At 29.9% G+C, this 16,279-nt stretch overlaps 1 protein-coding gene across 4 annotated transcripts in view; it reads right to left on the bottom strand.

Moving 5' to 3' along the window:
- Positions 1–555: 555 nt before the first annotated feature.
- LOC117181997 (protein croquemort-like) overlaps positions 556–16,279 on the bottom strand; it is a 23,007-nt gene continuing 7,283 nt past the window's right edge. For all 4 annotated transcript variants that reach the window (XM_033375014.1, XM_033375017.1, XM_033375016.1 and 1 more), the window contains exons 2-10: positions 9,081–9,324; positions 8,479–8,642; positions 6,831–6,975; positions 6,503–6,715; positions 5,833–6,071; positions 5,083–5,488; positions 4,925–4,998; positions 951–1,164; positions 556–847 (exon numbers count right to left, since the gene is read on the bottom strand). In XM_033375014.1, the coding sequence (XP_033230905.1) occupies positions 725–847; positions 951–1,164; positions 4,925–4,998; positions 5,083–5,488; positions 5,833–6,071; positions 6,503–6,715; positions 6,831–6,975; positions 8,479–8,642; positions 9,081–9,197 (1,695 nt within the window). In that variant the 5' untranslated portion in view covers positions 9,198–9,324 and the 3' untranslated portion in view covers positions 556–724. The remainder of the gene's footprint in view (positions 848–950; positions 1,165–4,924; positions 4,999–5,082; positions 5,489–5,832; positions 6,072–6,502; positions 6,716–6,830; positions 6,976–8,478; positions 8,643–9,080; positions 9,325–16,279) is intronic.

Here is a 16,279-nt window from a genome sequence, read left to right on the forward strand (position 1 = left end):
AAATTGAATCGACTTATAGTTTACTTATTCTATAGTGAGCTTTGATTTTTATAAGCAGTTTGGTTAGTTCTATTATTTTTAAACCTTACTTATTATTATTGCAGTCATGTAGTTAATTTTACCATAATTTAATTGACAAGCACTAATATGATAGCTTTGAGCAATAGAGCTATTAAATATAGACTAAAGGCAAGCAATAATTTTTTGGTCCCCGATAGACACGTTCTTCTAAACACTACGTTGTCTTGACAAAAACTATTTAGTTTACGTTGGAGCACTTTATGGTAAAATTGATATGTTCGCTTTACACCTTTAAATTCTATTCACAATTTTCCTATTATCAAATTATTTTGATATCACACAAAACTCCATTGCACTTTCATTAGTGTTTACAAAAGCATCTTTCAGTACATGCTTCTTTATCAAAAATCTATTTAAAAAATCGAGAAAGTTTTAAAAATATTTCGTTTCATCACAGTCTTGATTCAGAATCATATGAAAATCTTAAAATGGAAAAATATTTACTCTTTAAGTTCTGCAAGAAACTTGACAAAGAGCAAACAAGAAAAATATATACATACATGTACAATTGTACATATCGTGATTTATAATAACGATTTTCCTTGCGAAACAGTTGCAAGATTATCACTTACTCGCACAGGCTTAAGCTTATTTAACTGGAAGTGAGTTATCGGAAAATAGTTTCCATTTTCTAGCTCTAGAACTATAATTTTGGATATAAACGTCGATCACTCTTGACTTGTGGATCATCATTGTCAGTTCTATCCATATACACCAATTCCGTTTTTCTGCTGGGATACGTAACTGATATTCTGGACGCTGGCGTCTGAAGCAGAAAATATATATTTGAATTGTGAATATTTAGCGATGGTTTTTATAATTATTTAAAGTGATTTTGGTAGAAGTAAAAATATGGATTTTATTCTCACCGATAAACTCATTCTGCCTTGAGAACAGTAACACATGATTGCAGTGGCCAAAATGAGTGAAACTCCGATTAAGAGCATTCCAATACTGCTGTAGTACATTATACTAGGAGTCATTACTAACATCTTCATCGATCCAATCATTTCATCAGGGACTCCAGCTCTCAAACTGAACCAAAATACTGGAAAGTATATCGTGGGAAGTTCCTTCATGAACCTGAAAATTTAATAACTGCTATTATATACCTGTGTATATATATATATATATATATATATATAAATAAATCTATATAAATAAATCTAATAATAATAATCATTTTTGAACAGTAAAATATCTGGAGTGACCGCTGTAATCAAACACAAAACTTTGTTTGTGTGCGCCTAGGGCGCGCTACTGTTGGTTCTCGCGCTTCGTGCCTCATAACATATTTATCTTGCGCTTTGCGCTCGATCCTTGTGCATAGACTTTTTAAAACTAAAGGCTAGAGCATCGACAATAGTAATTCGGTTATTGTGAATTCTCTTTTGTTAAAGCTCATTCGTCTTTAACGAACAGATTCTCATCACGTATCTCGTGCTTCGCACTCGAGTTTATCCCTGCAATTTTATATCATTTCCATGAATGTATATTATTATAATTCGTAACCTGCATTGGTATTAAAACAGACAAAGCTTCATTGTCCCGCTTGAAAAAATGCGCATGTTTAAAAAAAAATGTTGTTATTAAACGTTGTATTGCAACTTTTGTCGTTCCTCCATAAACTGAATTTGCTCATTTCCAATGTTTTCTTTACGATTTAAACTTTAGAAATCAAACTTTTTCTTCTGTTGCCATTTTTCCATATCGTCCGTTATTTGGTTTAAAAATCCGTTTTCGTGTTTTTTGGAATTTTGTAAATGGTATAACACTAATAATGTTTAATTTTATGAAAAAAGTCATTAGGATAAATTGTTCAATTTTTTAAATACTATGAATAACCATACAGAGAATTCTTGAATTTTGAAAAAAGTTGTCTCAAAAATATTCAAAATGCGCTCACTTTTTGAATTTTTATCCAAAATGGTTGGCTAACGAACTTGACCTTTAGTTTAGGACACTAAAAGAGTGTCACAAAGGTCAATGTAATAGATTAATATTTTCAAAGGTTATCGTGGTGGCAGACAGACAGGCATAAATACATACAGACAGACCGACAAACATATTCGTAAGAACCTATTTTTCGGATTCGGGGGGTCTCAAAATGTGGACATTTGATAAAAACAGGGGGGGGGGAGGTGGGGGTTGTCAAATTTTACACATATCTAATACCTTCACTGACAAGAATGTAAAAAAAAAAACATTCAAAAAAAATTTTTTGCTCTACTTTCGGTGAAAAAACGTTATCTATTTATTTTTATTAGCTTGTGTTGTGTGTAGAAAAATTTAATTTTTGTATTTTCAATTTTTTTTTATAAACAAAACAAAAACTACGTGACCTATAAAAAAGTGATTAATAAAAAATTTGTCGATATTTTTTGGGTGCAGAATGTTTGTCTTATCATTTTTGTTTTTCTATCTTGCATAGTTTGACCGCCAAATGCAATTTTTGATTTTTGATTAGTTTTTGTGTGGTCAAAACTTGAATTTTCAATTTTTCTAGAAAATTCAAAAAGTTGATATGATAATCATATAGGGCTATCGAAAAGTAACATTTTTCTTTTCAAGTAATATGAAGAACTTTACAAACACATTCGAAAAACCTATTTTTCGGATCAGCAGGTCTCAAAACGTAGACATTCGACAAAAACTGGGGGGGGGGGGGTGAAATTTTACATCGGACTCCAATCGAACTCAAAAATCGGTCTCTAGTGCTAACAAATTTTTAATTTGAAGTAAAAAAACTGAGCTGTAAATGAAAGCACTTTAAATGGAGCTCTCGAATTTTAAACTTTTAAAATTTAAGTTTAAATGTTTTTTAATTCAATAAATTTGTAATCATAGACTCAATAATTTACACGTATAAAATGGAAGCTACTAATATTTTAAAGTGAGAAATGTTTAATAACATGCATTTAAACTGCCAAATTAAAAATTTTAATCTTTTATAAATGTAGAATTCAAAGATTCAGAATCAGTTCCAAGAACAGAAATTCACGTTATTATTTTCAATTCTGTGAATTAAGGAATAAATTAATTAATTAAAAAATTTCAAAATTATATAATTTTAAGCAATTATAAGCTAGAAACATTAAAAATGGAACGATTAAATTTTTTCATAAACTGAACACTTCTTAAATTAAAATATAAATAAATTTCATTTTAATAGTTTATAAATCCTTAAAATGCTTCAAAAATTTATTTCAAAATCTTGAAACATCTGCATCTTGTTTTACACTTTTCCAAATTTTTAATTATTTTTGAAATTTTTTCATTAGTTATAAATATAATTTAAAATTATTCGAATTTTTCCTAAATAAAAAAATCTGTTGAATTAAACAAATTTCCTCAAATCTTCCATATTCATTTTTGATCATATTGCAAATCTTTCTCAATCATTTTAAATATTCACTTAAAATTAACTTTTTAAAATAAAAAATCATTTTCAATTTTTTTAGGAAATGTTTTTTATTCTTCTAAAGCCTTTCAAAATTCTCATAAACCTTTTAAAATTTTATTTCGAAATCTGCAAAATCTGTATTTTGTTGGTACACGCAGACACTTGATTTAAATTATGTCAAATCATTTCAAATTTTAATTTAATTTTTTTAAAGCTTCTAAATATCTCTTTAGCTTACTCGATTTTTTAATAATAAAAATAGGTGTTCAATTGTTATTTATACATCAAAATTCAACAACCTGACTTCCTATTACAATTTTTTTAAATAGAAAAATTTATATTGTAACGCTTAGTGTTTAGTTTTAATTTTGTTTAGTTTTTAATATATAATTTATAATTATAATTACTGATTTTAAATGAAGAGGCAGATATTTCTAAATATTAATTAATTTTTAGTTTTCATAACTAAAAATTTTCAAATTGAATGGTTTAAATATGGAGTATTTACGACTGGAATAATATTTGGAATTTAATAAAAGCTTTTAATTATTAATATATCGATGGGTTCTACGAAGAATAGGCTATCTTTTTGTTACAGTTAAGAATTAGGCTAACTCCATGTATCTAAGTTTTTCAGGGGGAATAAATAACGTATTATTTTTCCAAATATTTCCAACGATTCAAAGCTTCAGCATTTTGCATTACAGTTTATAAGGTAATTAAGGCTCCTATAACTTTCAAAACAAGAAATTTTAAAAGATTTTTTATTATTTCAACACTTCTACGTGTTTAATAAATTTCATACGAAATGAAGTTAGCCTAATTCTTAACGGTAACAAAAAGATAGCCTATTCTTCGTAGAACCCATCGATATTATTTTAAAGTTATTTTAAAATTGAAAATAGTTTATAGAATTTTAATCGGACTGTTTAAATATCAAGACTTTCTAATTGAAACAGTTTAATTTTTAATTTTTAAATCTGGAGATTCTAAAAATTTTAACTAGTTTCGTCTTGAAAAATCAATTACTATTCACTTTTTAAATCTAAAATTACAGTTTATTGTTTAAGTCCTTAAAACTGCAGTCCTTAATTCAATTTTTTATTTGTTTAAGTCCTTGAAACTGCATTTTAGAATTCTCTAAATTAAAATGTACACTTAAAAATTAAAATCTAAATTGAAAAATTTGTAAAGTGGAAGATTTTCGAGATACAAATTCTAACCTGAATGATCTCATAATTTAAAAAAATAACAATTAAAAGAATGATTAAAAAAAGGTTGAAATCACAGTTAGACCGATTTTTCTCCAAAATTGTATATACAAAAATTAAAAAATTTAATCCTCTAATCTATCTCCATATCTTAAAATAAATGCTTAATCAGAAAGATTAAAAGGTCAATTGGTAAAATTCAATTTAATTATAGTGGAAAGGTACTTACGATACCAATTTTGATGGCTGCATCAATATATTGATTTGTAACCTCGCAGAGACATCTAAGGGAATACCTGAAGTCTGAAAAGAATAAGAAAAATATTGATTTGTCCGTTTTTAAAACTGAGTATCGTAAACTAGGAATGATAGTCTGAAATGACTTACGGGTTCTAACGTGATATAAAAACTATGGTCCTTCTCTTTAGGATTCATTCCCGTGATTTGATCCCTTAGAACGGGGTCAGCTTTGTAAAAATGAGGTAAACTGACAAATGCTGGTGCACCATAACGACAGGCGGTGACGTTCATGACACCCATAGGGCTACATTCTCCATTGCAATAGCACTGACCAATGTTCACCACATCTGGATCTTCCTCAACTTTGAATGCTTGAGAAGTAGGCTCGGCTGAGAAAAAATCCTCCGTAGTTGTAGTTGGCTCAAAGTACTTGGCCTGTTCGTGGGGGTAACGTTTTTTAGTGTCGTTACCAAGAGATTTGCGATCCAGCGCAAATTGGTAACCGGTGATACCTTTATGTGTGACTTCCCGCATGAACTCGTACGTCAAAGGTCTAAGACAAAAACAATAATTATTCAATAACATAAAATTCAAAAATAATATAAAAATGTTCTGCTACCTGTCAAGTTAGGGTCACAAATAAATACTCAATGTATGCACATAAAGCAGGAAACCTTACAAATTTGTAGAGATTCTTAGGATTACTAACGAAAGTAAAGTGATATCTAACTGATATACAACAGCGTCAAATCTAATTATAGGATCAATACGTTTTAAAAAACTTCTGATTTGCTTTCTGATAAAGCGACGGGTGTTGGGTTGTTATTCAGAAAAATATTTAGTTAGGAAACCATATGAAAGGGTCTTTAATTTTTGTTATCAATCTCATGAACATACCTGCATAAATCTGCACTGAATAAACTAATATCATCTTTACGATAAGGTGATGAAAAGTCACCGAATTTTCTTAGTGGTGGCCAAAATTCCCCAGCACTTCCTTCAACGGAGTTGCACGGAGTTTTGTAATACTTCATAGTGTCTTTATAATTCCATAATCTTGCAACTCCTAATTTGGAAATGTCATTTCTTCCCGTTTCCATATTCATATGACCATCAAACTGTGTCGATGCGTTTCTCTAGAATCCAAAAATTGTTTTTCTTCAAACATTTATTCAAAGATCCATAAAATGATATAAAAGTAGAAACATTTGATAATATAACAAATGAAATTATTATTCTAACAATATATCGACAGAAATCAACACACAATGTGTCTATTACTTTTCATTCTTCATTCACTACGCTCTGCTCTTGTGTGACCCATTTCATTCATTACCAATTAAGAGAAGGATATTCTTGTTGGAAATATAATAGAGGAACTGGTCAGGTCCCTGGCTTATATGACTACACAGTTTCCAATGAAAATCATCTTTTAATAGTCCTATGCTAATTTTTAATTAGCAAATGCGACTGTTTTTGTGATCAGGGCTAGGCTCATCGAAATTATGTAAGACTATTTCTATGAAACTAATAGTTTTCTAATCAGTAGAATAGTGCAATAGTTTACCATGTAAAACCAGCCAAAACGATCGAAAGGTGGAGAATCATCATCTGGAAGCGAGACTACACTTTTCAAACGAATAAGTTCATCTACATAGCCTTCAAAAATTAACTCGCTGACGGTCTTTGTGATATTTATGTTCATTCTAAAGTGATCCATTACATGCGATATGCTGGCTTGAAACACAGGAGCTAGTTGCAATACTTTGCGAACTGCCGTCTAGAAATAAGATTTTTTTTATTCACTCTTATATTTTTAGTCACTAAAAATATTGAAATCTAGACAAAGCTGAGAGTTAGAAATAATATAATATTTAAAAAAATGTTATACTTACAATTGCTACGACATTGATCTGCGTGACATTATCGTCCAAACTCCCATTGCTTTTCGTTTTATCAAAATGCCAGAACTTTCGTTGGAAATAACTAACTGTTCCATTTTCAGGGTGGAAGGTAACATTTACCTTTTCTCTGATTTCACTAAAAAAAAATACGGCAATTTTGTTTAACATTTTTGGTATTACATTACTAGTCACGAAATATCGATTTCTGAATGTCAAAGGACAGGTTAAAAATAACTTATGAAAGATTATTTGACCTCATGATCTAATATAAGGATTAAGATTGACATGAGAATTGGTGAGTAAACGTTTGGAAGATTCGTCTACCTTTAGAACACATGACAATTTTCTTTCCCAAAGACATCTTTCAATAACTTTACTACTGTAATTGTAACGTTTAATCTTGATAATTATATGAAGTATTTAGTAATTACTTGCCAAAAAATAAAGAAAACACGTTGCAATAAGGGATGGGTATGCTTCCATTCTTTTACACACGAATATTGAAACTGTATTCTTGTGATATACCTAATTACTCGTTTTCACTAAAAGATACCTTTTTTAAAGGAAAAATTATCATAATGAACAAAAAATTGCATGGAAATCTTTTGTTGCTTTGTTTAAAGCTGAACAAGCCATTGTTATATAATTATTATACCTATATGCATAAAGAAAAATACTTCTAATATTCAAAGATGCAAACGAGGTTCGAGTCTGAAGGAATAAACCAATGACTAAGAACGTAATTATAAAATTAAGCAATTACTTATTCAAGACTCAATAGGCACCCACACAGACTAGCCTAATAAAAGTCATTTTATTCTTCATGAAAATGTCAATATCCAGAGGTTAACCATTTATTCATTTATTGCATATCGTTATTAAGTTCATTATTAGTCTATACTTGTCATGAGTTTTTAATTTGACCAATCAAATACTGTAGTTACTAGGTCAATAATAGAAATATGCAGATGAGTTTCTCTATGATAAGCAAACATGAAAAATATTTTGACTTTTTATAATATGATTAGGGATCATAAAAAACGGAATTCAAGCGTAAAATTTGACTTATTTTAAGGTGTAACAAAAAGAAGCACATGGAATTTAAAATTAAGAATGTGCTTTTGAACATTAAAGTAGGCAAACAGAAATACTGAAATTCAGGTAGTAAAGGACTAAAATTAAGACAGTATTAAAATTGAAAGTATGGATTCCCTTACCCCTGGACCCGTGAGTCCTAATATGAAATCACATAAATGATCAAGTTTATCCTTATAGAATATTTTAAAGTGTTTTATAAATAAGGAAGTAGAACACGTTGTCTTCACTAAAAACCATAAAGATTGACGAATGTAACCTTACACTAAAAATATGAGGAGAATACTTTTTAATTTTTAGTAACGAAAGCCTTAAATGTTATTTCAGGTTTCCTTCAACTTACTTTTATAACTGCATATTGAAAGTTAGATGCATATTTGAATTAATTTCAGTCAAGAAATACTTATTTTCTATTTAAGCTAACTAAGTGCTTTATACAAGACAGTTTGTACACTTAAATCTAGTTACTTTCTTAATTCAAGTTAAATCTGAAATTAAGTCGAAAATAACTTTTTTTACTGTGATGATAGCATCTGTTACTCACATAAAACTGTAGGGTCCTAGCTGCACGAAATTTGGTTTCTTCCCTGGCACTGTAATCTCTTCCGGATTGGTCCAATTGAAGAAGTAAAAGTTCAAATTCACTGGTAAGTTTCTGGAGTCCTTCCAAATGTCATAGCTTTTTGAAGTGGGTGACAAAACCAGTTCCTAAATATACAATGCGGCGTAAACAACAGTGATGGCGGTCAAATAGTGTCTTTCAATTTACGCTGTGTTTTTAATAGATTTTTTTTAGTTAATAGAAACAAAAATGGTCATCTTCATGGACTGTAAATATGCAAATAAATAAAAGAAATAATCTCTAGTTACTATCGTATAAGAATCAGTTGTGTGAAGTAATGGATACCTAGACACTAATTCTGATGCTATCAATTTTATATGTAAAACAATGATTCAAGAATGTGACAGTCTTTTGTTTCTTTATATTGATGCAGATTTTCATATAAAATTAATACCGTTCCAGCAAAAAAGAAACCTTCATACTTACTGTGATTCCAAGTGTATCGATGTCAAGTGTTTACTTTTTAAGATTGTAACGGAAATTAAGGTATAAATGAACATTGCCCTGATATGAATTTCTCTTACCTTGTGCAATACAGCGTCTAATATCACGGGCCAGTAGATACAAAATAAACCTCCGATGAACATAAATATCAGTCCAAGAACTCCAAAAAAGATGGTTTTATTTGTCCAGGGTCTCATGGCGTCGATGAGCTCTCTGAACGAGTGGGTCTTCGTGTCTTCAGCATGTGCACTCTGAACTGAGGCGTCTTATTTCTTCAATTAACGATTACCCCTCAAGAACCCAGCAGATCCACTCTCCTCGTCTCTGAAAGATAAAATGTATCTTATCTCTCAAAAGACTGCACAGTGACTTCTTGACCATCGGGCCAATGTGTTCGTTGCCCTTCTACCTTTCATATTTAAAATTCTCGGAAAATGACAATAATTTTTTCTTAAAATCAGACTTTCCTTGTAAAAGCCTACTATTGTGAAACCACACAGCAAAAAATTTAACAACAAATTTAAGTGCATTCAATCTGTGATGAAAAAATATGTGATAAGTTTATTTGCTATATTGCGTATGTGCTAAACATTATTCGGGCGATGAATAATGTTATCGAAATGCAATATTAAATTACAAATAATTTTCCTTTTCCAATAAGAAACGCATAGTAGATTGGTGTGGACTACAAGAAATATTTTTCACGTTTAATGATTCATTTAAGAATACTTCCTCGATTGTCAATCGCTAACCAATCAGCAAAGACTTTTGAGAATAGACGTATATGTCGGTTATATGATTAAAGTTCAGCAGGTAAATTAATTAAATTTGTTCTACATGAAAGAGGTATCCATACAACAAGCTATGCGAATTAACTATAGACTGAAGACAGCGAGATTAAAAAAATATATATTGTACAGTAAATAGTGTAAAAATATGTTTTGAAACTATTCATATTAGTCAAACAGTAATATTTTTAATTTTATTTAATTGTGATACAAGATAAAAATGCAATTGAAGTGATTAAAGCCTGTGAACTGTTTGGGTGCGATTTCATATGTTAGGCTCGATAATTTACTTAATAATGTTACTGCAAAAAATATGTGATATAAAGTATTTTACGCTGTTATTTTTTTTTAGTGAAAGTGTTTAAATTGAACATTTTGAACGATTAATTATAATTGGCGCATAAATGTGGATTTCTTAATCACAATAAAACCCGATGTAAAACAATCAACGATCAAATAAGCTGCTTATCTCTGATGCAGTTTCACAAATAATGAAACATTTCTTACGCTTAACAAAATCTATTACTTGTAAGTTTAAAAAAATTACAGCGGATTACAAACTTTCGATTGTAAATAATCGATTAGACATTACACATTATGCATTACGCAATTAGAGCAAAAGTTATCGCAACAAAATTGGGCCGATGGTAAGTTGCGTGTGATTGGTTGATGCCATATTAAATCTAAACTAACTTTACAATTAATCATTTTCTGCTTATTGTTTTAATCAGTCCTTTTTGTTCAGGTCAATAATAGTTTTTCAGTAAGTATCATTTAATCAGGGTGAGCTTTTCTCTCAAGGCTCTGTTTTGCGTGAAGTTAGCGTGTTCATTTTTTTGTGTTTAGTTGAGTATTTGAAAATTCTTTATTTTGCAATCAATTTAATAATATTTTTCAATACATTTATATATTTCAGAATCTTTGAAATATTGCGAAATTGTTGATTGAAAAAAAATGTAGATTTATTACACTTGCATCGAAATAACTACTTTTTATAGTTTTTTTTGTGGTAATAATATGAAAACCAATCGATTTTTTTATTAACTATTATATAAATAATAATGAGAATATATTTTAATATCATTTGTAGGTCAGTGCTACTATTCAATATAATGTAATTTTTCAATATTAAATATCATGCGAATGAAGAGTTGAATTTCCATTGCGAACATAGCTAATATATATTAAATGTTTGTGTTCGTCAATCTGTGTATTGACCACGTGTCATCATCATGATTGTAGGAGTAAAACTCGTATCAAGGCCATTTGAATCGAATAATACATTTGTACAGATGAGACATATACATAAAATGCGAATAACGAATACAAAAATCATTCTTAGTACATAAAGTCACTGGTCGATTAATTACAATGAGTAGTCTGGCTATTGTAACTTATTGTATTTTCATTTCGACAATCTTCATAGTTCACCAGTAATTTTCAGAGAACTAATTATAAACAAGACCAATTTTATTATTTACAATATTCAATTAATCATATTTAAAATTCGTAAATTCAAAAGGAAGCCAAACTTATTTTTCTGAAGAATGTTGTATCCTAACAGTTAACTGGAAATATGACTCAGTAAATTTCAAAGCATTATTTTTGTTGCAGTGGTATTCAGTTGATACGTAAATATGTGGAAACGAGATTGCTACATTCTTAAATCATTCTGTTGCTGCTAAGTTGATACCTTCAGATTAAGTATGGAGCAAAAACTAAATTAATATTCCACAATCATAAAGAAATTTCCTTGAAAATCGCATCTGACTAATGTAAATTCTTATTCAAAATGATCCTTATTATAGTTACTGTAACACTTCCCTGTTTTTGATCAGTAGTAGTAATTTCATTAACTTTGAATTTATTATTATGAACCTGCTGTATTCGCAGAATAGATTAAGGGTTCCTTCAAGTTTTGAAAGTCAGCAAAGTCAGCACGAATGCGCGCGCTGTAAAAGAGTGGCTTAAGGTTTCATTGAAGAGTAGAATGGAATATTGGAGGTGGGTATTCTTAGTAGGCATTCTAAACTGACCAAAAATAAATGAGTACATTTAGTCTCTCTAAAGAGTCTGAAGCAGTTTTCACACTCCTTGGGATGTTTAAATTGGCTGGTGATCGAATTGATCAAGATAAATATAATCGAACTTAAAAGTATATATGCGTAAAAATGATAAAAGAGAAACTTATCGTTATCATGATGGGTGAATGTTTATTAAAGGATAGGGTCTTTTACAAAATACAATCTTTAATGCTTAAATCCATCATACTTGAAGTATGAAGTATATTTCAAAAAAAGTTCAAAGTACGCAGATTACAAAATTAGGATTATCTATACACAGTTTTTATCTGCGTTTTTAAATACCATTAAAATTGTAAGGTCATTTTTCAACTAAAAGAAACTATTAATTAAAAGCTGCATATGTTTAATTTTAAAGTTACAATAGCGAATAAATTCAAGAATATTTACTAAAAAGGAATAATAATATATTAGTCATGCGGAAATCATATCTCACGATGGAAGAATTTTTATTAGATCATTTAATGGATGCGTTCTTAATCAGATGAGAATTGTACAGAAATGAATTCGTACCAGGCTAGGGATCATCTCGAGATATTACAATGGGGTCTTTGTATCAAATAAGTTTTGTATGTCGTTGTAGTAAGCAACATTAAATGACTTATTTTAAAAAAAATTAGCATAAAAGAAAAGTACAATATTCACATCCTTCTACATACATGTCAATTGATTTTTCATTGTGCAATGCTTTCATGTTCTTTTGGATCAAAAAGTAACACCTTCGGATTTAGTGTCATGTATATATTCTTTTTCTAAAGTATTGAATGTAAATTGCCTTTGTAATTTGCACCATGCATTTTTTATTTTAGGAGGAAAACTCTGATATTTTTAAAATGGCTAACTTGTACTCATAAAGCATTAATTGTCTTTGAAATTTTCACCATACATTTGTAATATTAGGAGAAAAACTTTGATATTTTTAACATGGAAAACTTGTAGCCATAATGCGAAATGACAGAGTCCTTGGATTATTCTTGGATATATTGCTTAAAAAATTAAATGAACAATACTGATAATTAAAATTCTTTTTACTCGACAGAATTATATATGGGTACAGCATTTACTGAGGCGTATAAATATTCCCTCAATTATATTTTAGTTTATATTTTTCAGTCCTGTCATTTTATATCATTTTTATTCTTCCGCAATACACTATTTAACACAATTTTTATTTGACCACAAATCCCTATGTAACATAATTTTATTTGTTCTAATTGCCATTTTACATCATTTTTATTCGTCCGAAATACCATGTTACTTTATTTTGATTTGGTCGCATATTTGTGTTTTTCTTTACCTTTTAGGCATTTAGGATCAATTTTAATTTGCAAAAGCTCATGCTATACTCTTCTATTCTATTCTATAGTCACGTTTTTATGAAAATGATTTTATTCAGAAATAATATATACAGTTATTTTTAGTTAACCATTTTTTAAATTAAAGATATTGCTAAACATATTCAATAAAAACATGAATAGAATTATAAACCAACTTTCAAGGATTGAAATGAGGTCTTGTACATTAAAATTAAATTAGCCGTTATAGACCAAACGTCCGTTTTTCCAACACTTTTTTCAGCGAGATTTTCTGCTACCGAATCGATTGTTTAAAAATTTCAAAACACTGAATTCTTATGAAAGATTTCCTGAACTTTCGAAAATTCTCATCGCAATCGCAACAAAATTCAAACATTTATTTAACAAAAAAAACACGAATTTTTCACGGCATAAAATCCTTATTGATTATGGTCGTCTCGAATTCGTGAAGCTACAACTCTAAAATGTGACATTCTTGTGTCCATGTACCCTAAACTTCAAAATTTGTAGATTTGTTTTCTTGTGTCCATGTACCCTAAACTTCAAAATTTGTAGATTTGTTTTCTGCAATTCAAAATGATGATTTAAAATATGGTGACGAGAAGCCAAATTTTGTTTCTATTCTTCATTTTCCGTATTTGAGCAATATTTTTGAATAAATTCTCATATAGATGCATGTATATAGAGGGTTTTGGGGCCGCTGATGACGACTCTGAAATCAGGTTTACAAAATTCAGGATGGCGGATCTAAAATGGCTGGCCAAAGTTACCTGAAACATTCCGATTTTCATAAAAATTCGCTTATGGCGGTTTTCGTCGCCAATAATGATGAATCCGTCTTAAAATTTTCGGAATTCAAGATGGCGGATTGAATACCGCTGCCAAAATGGACTGAAACATTCCGATTTTTATAAAAATTTGGACATTAGGGTTTTTGGGGACGCTACCCGGTAATAAAAGTCGAATTCAGAAAAATTATGAATTTGTATTCCTGTGAATACACGATTTTTCGTCCGTCTAAAAATCCCCCAACAAGAACAGAAAAAATGCAAATCCTATTCCTCTCTATCGACTTAGTAAAATTTAACGAAAGCATTTATTTAACCAATTTTTCATTATTAAATATTTACATAACTTATAAATTCGAAATATATTCAAATTTATATTTATTTATATTTTAATAATTTATTTAAACGCCTTGAAAATGCACCAAAGAAATCAATTCAAATGTGTCAATTTAAATAATTTTAACTCTAGAGAGACAGAGTTGAATTGGTTAGAATAAAAATTTCAGAACTTACATTCCGCATGAAGGAATTAAAACAACTTATTACACATATTTTGTGAACTAATTAGAAGGAATTAAATAAAATCAAAATATGACCACTTCTGAGGAATAAAAAATATCTCTGTGAGGTGTGTTATCGGCACAATGCGAAGGAATTAAAAATATTGAAAACATGTTCTCTTTGGGAGAATAGAAAACTGTGTGTCGGCCGCTATGGAGATAGAAGTGAATAAGTTTAGGAGGTATCTTATACTTGTGGTGGCATTTTAGACAGATGGAAAAATCGCACTTTCAAAATAACAGAATAATCTTTACCTTTGCGCTGAAATCTAAACTGAAGTTAAATTTTGTTGCATGTAAAATTTGCTGCTGTTAAAGTTTACATGCTATTTGGCGAAAGTTTATCCTACGATGGAATAAAAGCTGTCGTCTGCTACGGCGTCCTTAACAGCAATGGGAAACGGGAAATGTATGAGTTAATTCGAGTTATAAATATGGACACCAGATTTAAAACGACACAGAAAAAACAAAAGTTAAAATGTGTTGCAGGTAAGACTTGGAACGGTTAAAAATTAAAAATATTTTGGCAAAAGTTTCACCGAGGTCAGGAGAATAATTCTGATCTCGTCTACTGCGTGACGCGGAAGTAAGCAAATTTCGGTAAAACATGTAGAATCAGTAACAGAAAACAGGAAAAAATGTGTACTTACTGATATATTTCCTCTGAAATAAATTAGACTATTGTAGAGGAATTAAAGCTTACTTAATACCATTTAGCAAAAAGCGCAAAAAGCAACGGACAGATGGGAATCCCCGGTTCCCTCCAATTTAATGAAGTTAAACGACGATAGATAGCGCTGGCGTCGCAATCCTCGCTACATCTCGAATAGAAATGGAGAGTGATTATAAGGCGAAAGATTATCCAGGCAAGGTTAAAAACCGAAAATTATCTTCGATTCATGTCAAGTTTATCCGGCAAGGTTAATTTTTGTTGCGGTGAATCTTTCACCTGAAATGCATGTAAACTTTATCTTTTGTTTTTTTTTCTGTGAACTTCATTTGCAGCATTCAAATATCTTGTCGCCATCGATCGACGTCGATGTCATCGCCGTTGCTTATCTCTTCTCCATGTTGGTGAGCCTTTTCCACAGTTAATGTCGCAGTCCAATAAGTATTTTTCAGGATTACATATGGCCTAGATTCACTCTTCGAAATTCACTATTCATTCGTTTCTTACCCTGAGTCCACTTGTGACAAAAAATCTGATCATGAATTCGTCATCAGCGGTTTGATTTCGTATTCATGCTCAGCGACACCAAAAACACCTATATACACGCATGTGTGAGTATTTATTTAAAAATATTGCCCTAATGCGGAAAATTAGGGACAGAAAAAAAACTTAACTTTTAGCCATCATATTGGAAATCGCCATCTTGAATTTCGCAAAACAAACTTATAGATTTTAAAGCTTAGAGTCCATAGAAGCAAGAATTACACTTTGTAGGGCTATATCTTTATAAATTCGAGATGAAAATAATCAAATAAAGATTTGACGCAATGGAAATTTCACGTTTTGTTAAATAAACGAATATAAATATTTCATTTTGAATTTTGTTGCAATTGTGATGCGTATTTCGGATGTTCAGGAAATTTTACATCATAATTAATTGTTTTATAATTTTTGAACAATCGATTCGGTAGCAGAAAATGTCCCTCAAAGGTGTTGTAAAATTGGACGTTGGATCCTTAGCGGGTTAAACATACGACTTTTGTCTGAAGCTAAAGTACAAATGTGCTAATAAATAC

This window comes from Belonocnema kinseyi, chromosome 10 (assembly GCF_010883055.1).
Source record: "Belonocnema kinseyi isolate 2016_QV_RU_SX_M_011 chromosome 10, B_treatae_v1, whole genome shotgun sequence".
In the NCBI taxonomy this organism is placed as follows: Eukaryota; Metazoa; Arthropoda; class Insecta; order Hymenoptera; family Cynipidae; genus Belonocnema; species Belonocnema kinseyi.